The sequence below is a fragment of the Calidris pugnax genome, unplaced genomic scaffold, assembly GCF_001431845.1.
Source record: "Calidris pugnax isolate Ruff unplaced genomic scaffold, ASM143184v1 scaffold50, whole genome shotgun sequence".
Taxonomy (NCBI): Eukaryota; Metazoa; Chordata; class Aves; order Charadriiformes; family Scolopacidae; genus Calidris; species Calidris pugnax.
The window spans coordinates 1,472,244-1,483,742 of NW_015090780.1; the positions used below are offsets into that span (position 1 = coordinate 1,472,244).

The window sequence follows — 11,499 nt, forward strand, 5'->3', positions numbered from 1 at the left end:
GGAAATTTATTTTTTCCCCCCCAGACAAAAAGCTTTAAAGGCAAAAAAAAAAAAAAAAAAAAAGAAAAAAAAAAAAAAGAAAGAAGAAGAAAGAAAGAAAAAGAGAGAGAAAGGGGTGACCATCTCTCAGGAAGGCTTCAGGGAACATCCTCAGCTCTTTGTTGAGCATGCTATCAAGCAGGAAGCAGACAAGAGACATCCAGCTACAAAGGAGCTAATGCAGTCAAGGCATTTCAAACACGTACAGCGGCTGGCTTTCATGGCTGACATTTCAAACAAGGGCTATTAAACTGCGCTACGGGTTGATATTTAAAGACACAATTGGCAAAGGGCATGCCAAGCTGATCGAGACCTTGAGGAGGGGGAGGGAATATTGATTGGCGAAGGGAATCAGCTGAAAAGAGCACCAGCTCCGAGAGCGGGGCTGGCGGTTGAAATAACGTGGAAAAAGGGATGGAAACCAGGATGAGCATGGGCTCGCCGGGCCGGCTCCTGCTGCTGGGCCCAGGAGGAATCACTCACCTGGGTGAAAGGGAGCGCCTGTACATAATGACATCTCCAACACATGGAGAAGCTGGACAAGAAACACCCCAACTGTAAGGACGCTAACGTTTGACCTGCGCTCTGAGGGAACACAGAGGATGGCAGCGATGCTCCTCAGCAGCCAGCAGTTACAGGAGGAGAAAAAGAGGCTTGGAGGGCCAGGGAACGGCACCACTTTCTTTAAACTCCTCAGAATTCATCTGTTCCATCAGCTGTGAGTCAGGGAGAGGCGCTCCCTGCCTGTCCCAGCCACCCTCTGGGTCAGGAGAGGCAGCCCAGGGCCAGCCTGGAGCTCAAGGACCAGAGAAGTACCTCGGACTGGGGCCAGATCTAAGCATCCAGGTTTTATTCTCCCGGCTACAAAGGCCTCTCTGCGTCCCCACGGCCGCCAAAAGGCAGTGACATCAGAACAACAACCGTGACATTTAGAGGAAGCCATTCAAGACAGGAGGACAGGGAATTGTTTGAGATGAAAAGCCCCATGTTTGCTGAGCACATCTCACTCAACCCGTGTCTCTGCGTCCACCTCGGTCCTCTTGCGAGCACGGAGCCGCAGAGGAGCTGACGGGAAACCGCAGCAGCAGTAAAAGCATTGGGACTCCAGGAGTGTAAACAGATATTTTTTTTTTTTCAGGAAATTTTTTCCAGACTTTCTGGCAAAGGCATAAATGGAAACCACGAGCCTTAAACTGAACATATAAATGTCTGTGGCTGTGGTTATCACAGAGGTATTTCTGGAGGTTAGAGTTACCTTTCCGGACTTGCTACCATAAAACTACTAATATTTTCTTGACATATTATTAAATACCTGATTTTTAAGGTGCACAAAAAGATCACCTGTACTGAGTGCAGCTCTGATTAAAGAGGAGAATCACTGGAGAGAAAGGAAATTGTATATGTGTGTGTATATATAAAACACACATACACATGGGCATATATATACATATGTACAAACACACACACATTAATCTACTCTCTAATGTTATTCCTGCAATTTTTTTAAAGCAACAGACTTCTCTCCACGCTAAAGAGCACCTTCCCACCTGGACTTCCAGGCCCACAGGGAAGCTTAACGCTGTCTGTACGGAAATGTCAGGCCCCATGGCGTTAAACAAGCAAACAGAAATAAAACAAAGCATCCAGTTGCCTGGTCTAGGAAACGAATGGCTTAGGCAGAAATAAGTAAAGCAGAATCTTTTTCCTGTTTGTCTTCGGTATTTTAAAAGCTTGTTGTATGCCAAATGTAAATTTTAGGGTTACTTGAGTGAAGTGTCTCCACGCAATGATGGAGATTTAAATGGAAACCCATTTGCAGTAATGCATCCCCTCTGCTTCCTACAAAAGTACCTGGAAACTTAGCGGGCTGCTTAATGGAAGCAAGAGAGCTAAAGTCCCATCTGGATATCCACACGCTGGAGAGGTTAAGTAAGTCAATGCCTATTTTATAGCATCCACCTGCAGATACTGAGAAATTAGAAATCCTGCTGGATTAGGGCAGAAGTATTTTCTTAGTCCCCAGGTAGTTGCTGTGTAGCCTTTCTTTAGGTGCTGCAGGGGAGCGGGTACCTCTCACCACGCTCCTCCTGGGTGCCATCAGGCTGGCAGCCGACAGTGACGAGGGACCCAAGGGCTCCCACCGCCCTTGAGCCGCTTTGTTTAATTTAATAATTGACGTTTAATGATGCTAAATCATCAGGGATGGAAGGCGGCTCTGAACAACATCTTAGAGGATGAAGGGAAACAAAAGAGAATCCCAGGACACAAAGCCTCTGCAGAGATTGTGTGTGGGGATGTCTCCCCAGCTAACAAACCTGGCCCCAGCTGCAGGGGTCTGCCCTCAAGCTGGAGGAATCCATCCCTGGGGAACAGCCCTGTCCCAAAGGCAAGGACAAGGTGGCCCTTCGTCAGCCTCCAGCGGGACGAGGCTGCCCCTTAGGCCAGCTGTTGGTCTGGACTGCGGGTCGGGGTTAGGCCAAGGGGTGCCTGGCATTGGAAATGCCTCGGGCTGCACGGACAGGACAGAGTTAGGGGCTCTTACCTGACACTGAGTTCACGCTGCGGCAGCAACACAAAGACACAATGCAACCGGTATTAAGCATTGCCAACACCAGGGTCGTTTCAAGACAAAAGAAAAGGAAAAATAGGAATATTTTCCCGCATTCACATGTAGCCTTTTCCCCCTTCTTCCCCTCCCCAGGTAAATAAATGAAAGCCCCCCCCACCCCCGGCAAGCCAACCCCTCGCTGTGCTCACAGCGGTGCCCTGGGGAGGAGCTGCCATCTTTGCTCGCCGCAGCGTCCAGCCACGAGCCTTCCCTGGCCAAATTCCAGGGGCTGGGAGAAACAGCCATTTCCCCACTCCTGGCCCGTGCCCACAGCCGTGTGCCCTCCTCAGCCTGGCGCTGAGGATGCCAGGGCTCCCATCCTTGTGAGCAAGGGTTTAGAAACCAACCTCCCGACCTGCCAGAGCTTAAGTGCTGTAAATTGGGGTGGTCAGAGAGCCTTGACTGCCCCAAGGAGAGTGGGGTGCTCCAGGAAGGGGACCCTGCCAACACGCCTTCGCATCAGAGCAGTCGCGCCATGGGAGGCATGATGCCACCGCGTGCCAGCTCACATCCAGGGGCCGAGTGGCTCCTGCCCTCTGGGAGCTCCTCTGCAGGAATCCAGCCCTTTGCTTCCAAGGGCAGCCATCTCCAGGTTGTGCTCCTTCCACCTCCAGGGACATCGCTCTGAGCATCTCCACAACTTAAAACACCAAAGCTACAGACGTGGGGTGGGAGGAGGATGTGCTGCTCAAGGAACCGCAACACACAAGAGGGTCACTAGACTAGAGGGTCCCAGGCTCAAACCTCTGGTCAGGACTGGACCAGGACACACAGAAGAAGACTTGTTAAACCCGGTGATGGGGAACACGTGCCTGGATCAGGGCTCAGGCTGGGCCTCAAACATGACAAGACTTTGGGCGTTGAAACCCCGGGGCTGCACCCAACATGGAAGTGGAAAAGTGGGCTCTTGACTGGAAAGACTCTGCAGCGGTGTCTGCAAGGGGGTGAAGAGGAAAAGCCAGAGAGATGAAGTACTGCAGGGTTTGGGGCAATGCTGGCCCCAGGAGGGCTGCAGGCAGGGGGGGCACCTCGCTCAGATCCCTGGAGGACAGTTGGTTTGTCCCCAGATGAGTTGGTCTCCCAGGGAGGGACAGAAGCTGCTGCTGGACCACAGCCTGCAGAGGAGCCTTGGCAACCAGAGCCCTGCGTCTTGCAATGCCACCGCTGCACAGGCAAGGTCAACCCCACCATTAACACCCAGGGGGGCCAGGCAGCTCTTACCTCTTCCAGCTGGCTGTGGACATGCTGAACGATCAGGTCGATAGCCACCGTGTTTCCGCTCCCTGGAGTGAACCAGAAGCAAAAGTGAGACAGCCTGGTCACAACCACAGAGCTAGAAGTGCCTGCTTCTTCCCCAAGCTCCCTGCTATGTTCAAAACCACCGTACCCCTGCTTCCCCCTCCCTAGCAAAGCATCATCCAGCAGGAGACACTCCTACTATTATTAAATTCTTATTCAGTGATCTATTATTGAATATCTAGAAGTCATCTTTAGCTTTTAAACCACCAACCTCCAGGAGGTGGTAGGGCAGGAGGCTGGTTGAGGGAAAAGGGCAGACTTTCCCCTAGGAATCTGCTTTTGGCCAGTGTTTGGAGACACTTGGCTGGAAGGACCTTTGTTTTGTCACGGGACAGCCACTCTTCTGTCCTCGCCAACTGGAGGGTGGTGGGACTGGCCAGTAGAGCTGAGGGCAGAGGGATAGGGTCTCTCAGGTCCCACTCAGGACTGAGCCTCAGGGCAGCCCTGGGCACGTACCTCGTGGCACGACGATGTCGGCCAGCCTCATGGTGGGCTGGATGTACTGGTCGAAGGCGGGCTTGACAAACTTATTGTACTGCTTGATAACCCCCTCGATGTCACGGCCACGCTCGCTGATGTCCCTGCGCAGGCGACGCACCAAGCGGATGTCCGAGTCCGTGTCCACAAATATCTTCAGATCAAGGAGCTGGAATGAGAGGGGAGGGAACAAACCCCACCAGGTTTGGTGTGCACCTTGAACTGACCTTCTCCATCAGCCACAGCCAGGTGGCTAAGCCTCTTTGCAGCACAACCTGTGCTCTCATGTCCCCAGAGACCTGTCCTGCTCCAAACCCTGTCTCCACCTCTAACCAGCCCCAGCCCTTTGGCTGGATGTTATTTAAGAGCGAGGAGGAGACAAGACCAACGGGCTTAACTCAGGAGCACTGGCTTGTCAATGCTGGAGCAGGGCCAAGCACAGCCCTTAAGGACACTGCCCTTAACTGAGAGACCAGAGTGGGAATGCTCAGAGGAAGCTCCTGGGGGATTCACCCAGCTCTCCACTGGAGGTCATTGTTGCTCCAGGAAAGTGCATCCCAAACGCGCGCTTGGCAGGGAAGGAAACTTTTCCAGACTGAGTTTGGCTACGTTGTCACATGGCTCACTCCCTCCTATAGCGTCTTTTCATGTGTCCAAAAAATTCCCAGCAAAGCCTGCAGTGCCGGATGAGTCCACCCGAGAAACACCAGGCTTTGTGCAGAAGAAGTACAGCAGACTCTGCTTCTGGCTGTGCAAGCTTTGGCATGCAGCGTGGAGGAGGGCTATTTCCAGTCCTGTTTATACACCACCAGTGCCAGGGACCAGGTCATCACCTGGCTCCCAGTTCCTGGGAACGAAGGGCTGAGATCAAGGTCTCTGCTGAAACGCTTGACCTCTGCCAGGAGCTATTCCCTGGCCTCTGCAAGAGTTGAGACCTATTTCAACCTGGAAGAGAAGGTCATCTCCCTGCTGCTGAAGCTTGGGAGAAACCATGCTCCCACCATCTCCCCCCAGGTGGCTACAGGTGGCTTGTAGGGGTGGTGTTGAAGCAGTGTGGGAGGACAGGGTCCCCTCTAGCCGTGCACAGGAGCCCCAGGGCACCTGGGACTCTCTTTGTGCTTTGATATAAGGCTGCAGAAGAGGGAGCTGCAGCACTTGTGCCAGTCGGGCTCCCCCAGAACCGATTCTAAAGCCTTCCTCACCTTCAGGAGCTCCTTGTCCGCAAATGCCATGATGCCTTCAAAGATAATCACGTTGGCGCCATAAAGGGTTTTCTGTGGAGTCAAAATGGCTGTGGTTAAACACAGAGCGTGTGCTCAGAGATGCTCCATCCCGGGAGATCTCTCTGGGTTATTAGTGATGGTGACAGCTCACCCGAAAACTGGGCCCTGAGCCATCCACAGAGCAGAGGGTGACTGCACAAGGCAGGGGCCAGAGGGGTCCAAACAGCAACCCCTTCTCCTGCCTTGGCAGTCCCCACACCTTGTCCCACCCCCCTCAGTGTCCCCTACCCATTCTTTCTTCCGGCTGTGGGTGGTGAAGTCATAGATGGGGATCTTCACACTCTTGCCTTGCTTCAGCTTCTTCAGGGTGGCAATGATGAGGTCAAAGTCAAAGGCATCAGGGTGGTCGAAGTTGAAGTCGTTGCTGGCTGCCTGCTCCTGCTGCTGCTTGGTCAACACCTGTCCACAGAGAAGGGGTTAGTCCACATGGCCATCGTGGTCTTCCTTCCCCACCACCCAGCAACCTCTCCCCTGCCCCCAGAACCATCTGAAGGGGAAACCACGAGGCTGTGGCTAAATCCATGTTGCATTTCTCCATCAAGGGGTTATGTCAAAGGCCACAGCAGCCCATGGAGCCTGGCCAGGACAACACGTAGCCTCACCTTGTAGAAGGAATCCATGGACAGCAGAACCACCCAAGGGACATCAAGAGCCTCGATGATCATGGTGGCCACCGTGGTCTTCCCAGAGGCACTGCCTCCTCCCAGGCCTGCCAGAGAAAAGGGGATGAAGCCACCAACCCCACAGTCTGCCTTTCCAACCACAGGCCAGAGCCTAGGTCATGTTCTGTCACACTAAGTTGGAGGAACCTCCAAAGAGGGAGAGGCATTAGAAGAGAGAGATTATCCTTGAAAATGTCAAGCAGCGCGTATGGTAACTGCCAGCAACGTGCATGGCAAATGCTTCGTTAGATGGTTGTGTAACAAGTTGGGAGCTGGCATGAGAACCAGCCTAGACTAAATCCCTGGGAACTCGTGACAACCCAGGCAGTAAGAGTTGAGGGAACAACCAGCAAAGACTGTGGTCTGCCCTCTGCCTGCTCTCATCTGTCACCCCCATCTGCAGGGTCTCAGCTTCTGCCCAACCCTACGGCTCAGAGAGTCAATCCATGGGGGCTCTCCCTGCTCCTGGCCAGGCTGAGCAGCTCACAACCTGGAGTCTGGAGCCAACCTCAAGTTTCCAAGGAGGTTGTGGGGCAGGAATCCCCCCAAGATCCCCTGGAGAGCCACCAGAGAGGCAGCACCAACGCTACCTGTGCTACCCTTCACTGGCTGAAGCACAGAGGTGCAGAGGTGGGACAGAGCACGGCAGAGCTCTGCCTACCTATCACGAAGGCCTCTTTGGACTGTGTCCCATGCTCGTTGTACCACGGTGGCCGGCCAGCTGTGTAGATGGTCCTCTTGCTGGTCCGCAGCAGGGGTGGCTCAGACTTGCACTGGCTAGTGGTGCGCTTTTGGGGCGGTTTGGTGGAGCCCACCGCAGGGTACAGCCGGTCTAGGGATTCAGCGCTGCTGTTGCTGGGGATGGGGAGAGAAAGGAGCTCGGTTACCGGTGGTGGGGAAGGGCTTGTGTTCCTGGTGAGTGGGAGCAGAGTCTCCAGGGAATCCCATGCTGTGTGGATGGAACGGAAGAGGAGGAAAGGCAACCCCAGCCCTGCTGCAGCACCACCAGCACCCACACCTCTGCAACCTCAGCACCAACATCAAGAAAGCCTCACACAGGACCACATTTTAACCTGGAAGCATCACTTCCTACAGCCTTCCTGCTTGGGGAATGTCTACTTTAAATAAACACTCCAGTGACCTCTCAAAAACACCGAGGGATGTTATTACAGAGGGCAATAACCTGTCCTGATGTGTTGAAGGACCTTTCTGGGGGATGGAAGCCGAACATGAGCTACAGCTCAACCATCCTTGTCTCCCCATACATGATCCCTTTCCTCCCCCCACTTTGAGCACTCCTCTCCCACCCAAACCTCTAGTTCTCCCACCCTTTAGGCCTGAAACCCTTGGGGACAAGCCTGTAAGATGACCAGAACGGGACAGCGGGGCTGCCAAGCCCTTTCTCTCAGCTTTGCCGTGCGGGGCCGAGCAAGCACCAAGCCCTGGAGCCACTAAATGCCTCTCTCTTATCTCCCCTCCTGCCGCAGCCCCGGGGAGGGAGAGGAACAAACCACCAAACCACCCCTTTGGAGGTTGGCAGCAGGAGAGCAGCGGCTGGGAGGTGATAAGTGGCCTCTGGCCAGGAGATAAGCTGCAGCTGAGCTGCCCGGCCAGCTCGGGGACGGGGAGGATTATTTATACCGGCTCCTGCTCCTCCCTGCTCGATGTTTTGCCACCACAGGAGGGAACGACCGTCTCCTCCCCACGAGAAGGTGCAAAGGGCTTCTCCCTGCTCCTGCCCGTTCCTCTCCCCAGCCGTGACCAAGTGGGAAACGAAACTTCCACAAGGTCAGAGAGCCCCAGGGAACCAACCGCTCCGAAGCCGGCACCGTTCGGTACGGCCCAGCTGAGCTTTGGGGGGGCTTTGCCACCTCCCTGTTATTTTTTTTGCTCTTGGTAGGGCTTAAACTTCAGGGCTTTACAGATTTTTGGGTTGATTTTAAGCTGTTTTGGTATGAAGATTAATTCCCTTCCCTCCCCCAGCCCTTTTTGGAACAATTTTAGATAAAGATCAATATTTGAGACCGGCCACCTGCACATAAAGGGACATGGGCACGGGGGGATGCCCCCAGCCCCACCTCCTGCACCAGCACATCCCTGTGGAGTGGGCAAGGAGACAGGGGTTTGCTGAACTAGGAGAAGGCAGGCTGCAGCTCCTGCCCTGACACTGGGACATCTCACACCAATGCCATCCCTTCCATTGTGCACCTACAGGGTCCTTCCACAAGAGCCACCAACACCCCGTCCCTGGCAGGAGCCCATTGGGGCGCACAACCGGCATCGAGCACCCCAGATCCCACCCAGCATCTTTAAAAGCAACGTCAGGAGGTGAGACCACCCCCAGGAAAACCTTCTGGGGTTTCTTTCTGTGCAGAGACAGCTCCTTCCCCCAGCCAGGCGGGAGAAGCAAACCCAGACGGGGTATTTTGGTCTCCTCTCCCACCACTGACGCCACAGCAGCAATTAACCACCACGCTACTCCCCGCGCGGGGCTGACATCATGTCGGTGCATGAACAGAGTCCTTTTGGCTTGATAAAAGCAGAGATAGATGACAAAACCACAGTTGTTTACCAGAAAATAAAAACGGTTCCTTTCATCTACATCCCAGCCCCTCTCCTGGGACTGCGGTTACTCCAGAGCCACGCTGCCCAGGGCAGCTCCGACAGTTTTCCTCCTGGGACAGACGCCAGTCCCAGGAGGAAAATCTTGCAGGCAAGTGCTTCAGGATGCTCTGGTTCTTTGGTGCAAGGCAGCACCGAGCTCTCCTGTGCCACCCTCAGCCCACAGATCTGCACGTGGCAATGCCAATCAGGGCCATCATTCCCAAAACAACTCCCAGTTGGGCAAAACTCTTGGTTTTCCAAGACCTCTGCAAGATCTGCTCCCAGCATCTTTAGTTGGGGAAGGAGGGGTGGACGAGATGATCTCCAGAGGTCCCTTCCAACCTCATATCATTCTGTGATCTTTGATTAGGACTGACATAACCCAGCTCCTGGTGGGAACGAGGAGGTTTGGACCCCAACGGCTCCGGCTGTGCCCAGAATTACAGTTGGTGGCCACAGCTGACATCCCGTTTTCCCAGCCCTCTGCTCCCTGGGGTGCTGGCACCAGAGGGCACCCACCCAGCAGCTCCGAGCCAGGGCATCGCCATGGGACGTAGGGACACACTTGGGGACGGGATGGTGCAGGGATGGCCCTCGGGGAGAAGGGGAGCCATCCTCCCTCCACACACCCCTGGCTGCTCTTGGATGCAGCATCTTAACCCTGTTCCAAGAGTTGGCTGGCTTTGCCTCTTCTCATCCAAATATTTCTGGACTTTCACTTAAATTGTGTTTCTATAGGATATCTGTCTACATTGGCTGTATCTATACAAGGGGTAGATACTCTGCACCTCTTAAATCAACATTTCCCATGATTTATCTCAGATACACACGGCCCTGGGGAGGGCTCTGGGACCGTCCAGGAGTTCTGCAAAGGTCATGCATCTTCTCCTAATGTTACCCTTCAAGGTTTGTAGATGTTTTCCGTGGCTGCCTCTGCCAGGAAGGGCCTCTCCTCCCTTTGGAAGGAAGGGCTGACCCCAGCCCTCTCACACGTACCTCCTTTTGCCGTTTCTTCCTATCACCTTTGAAAAACTCCCCTGGGCAGCGGCAAAGCCCGTGCAATGTCCCTTCCCTCAAGGTAAAGCAGCCAGAGGAAGAGGACTCTCTATTTATAGCTGAAGTTAATGCCATCACTCTAACCAAAGGACGGTCCTTGTCCCACGCAGACTGTCCCCAGCCCTCCCGAGCAGAGCGTGCCCCTTGGCTTTTGGTGACTTGATGCCACAACAAGGCAAAGGGGAAGGGAAACATCACCCTGGGCTTGGTAACCCCCCTCCTGCAAAGCCGACCTGGAGGACTCTGCTGCCACCAAACTGTCCCAGGCTGTTGGGGACACTTTGCCTTCCCTGTAGCCGGTGCTGGAGCCTGGCAGGAGGGAGCCTGACTGCCCTGCCTCCCCCGTGGGGTCTGCCCCCCGAAAGGTCCCTCCAGCCCCACAGATGTGCTGCCACAAACAAGAGGAGCGTTTTGCTCCTGTTAATCCACGGATTTACCGGGGTGAGAGGGGCACCCCTCTTCCCTCCCCATCCCTGATCCCATCCCTGCACCTTCCATGCTAAGGCTCTCTGCATCCCGCCGCCCTCCGACATCCCAGATCATCCCGGATCCGTGCTGGGCCGGGAGGGGGAAGGCAGCAGGTCCCAACAGCCCCCACAGCCAGCAAGGAGAACTGGCAAAGCCCCAAACCCTGAACCAGTGAGCAAAGAGGAGAGCTCGTCCTCTGCCCCCCGTGTCCCGTAAACAACACACCAACCAAGCACCCGGCCCCCCAAATCCACCCGCCGAGTCCCCGCCGGCTGCCGGAACGCTGCCTTCATCCCGCATCCCAGGGGAAGCTGATCCTTCCCCCAGCTGCTGCTGGAGCTTCCACAGCCCTCAGCTCGGGGGGGGGGACCAGGACCGGGACCCCCCCCTCCGAGGGCTCACCCCAGCAGACAGGGACTGACGGCGAAGAGGTGAAAAAACCATAAAACCCCACCCAAAATCAAAGCAAAGGAGGAACTCACCCGCCGTCCGGCCCGAGGGCCCAGCAGCCCGATATGCGGACGCTGGAGAAGGCTGGGGGGCTGCTCATCTCCCCCCCCCCCCGGAGCTGGAGGTGACGCCGGGGCAGAGGGTGTCACCCCCCCGTCCCTGCCCTGTCCCCCAACCTGTCGGCACTACCGGGGTGAGAGGGCGGCCGTGCCAGCGGGGCAAACGTCGGTGCAAGGAGCCATGCACGGGGGAATATATATAAATATGCTCCCCAGGGTGTCCCCCCCCCTCCTCAGCAGATCTGGGGGGGCTCAGGAGGGGAAGATGGAGGCAGGAGAGAAGAGCGGTGCCGGGGGAGTGTCTTTTGCCGGGAGCTGCGGAGCGGTCAGCATAAGAGGATAGCTTAACCCAGAGATTACATTCATTACCTGATATTAATAGCACTGGCTTGATTAAAGAAAAAGCAGGGGAGGGTGGGGGGGGGGAGAGGGTGAAGAGACACCTCCCCTCACCGCCCCCCTGCGCAGGCAATAAACACTGCCCCCCCCCTTCC

The 11,499-nt window shown here is 55.2% G+C and overlaps 1 protein-coding gene across 2 annotated transcripts in view; it reads right to left on the reverse strand.

Moving 5' to 3' along the window:
* Nucleotides 1–11,324, reverse strand: part of UCKL1 (uridine-cytidine kinase 1-like 1) — an 18,330-nt gene extending 7,006 nt beyond the window's left edge. The window contains exons 1-8 of one of the 2 annotated variants that reach the window (XM_014956771.1): nt 10,979–11,324; nt 7,030–7,223; nt 6,309–6,415; nt 5,935–6,105; nt 5,626–5,697; nt 4,403–4,592; nt 3,869–3,930; nt 2,582–2,598 (exon numbers count right to left, since the gene is read on the reverse strand). In XM_014956771.1, the coding sequence (XP_014812257.1) occupies nt 2,582–2,598; nt 3,869–3,930; nt 4,403–4,592; nt 5,626–5,697; nt 5,935–6,105; nt 6,309–6,415; nt 7,030–7,223; nt 10,979–11,046 (881 nt within the window). In that variant the 5' untranslated portion in view covers nt 11,047–11,324. The remainder of the gene's footprint in view (nt 1–2,581; nt 2,599–3,868; nt 3,931–4,402; nt 4,593–5,625; nt 5,698–5,934; nt 6,106–6,308; nt 6,416–7,029; nt 7,224–10,978) is intronic. The other variant, XM_014956765.1, reaches the window with a different exon arrangement.
* Between the last annotated feature and the right edge of the window lie 175 nt (nt 11,325–11,499).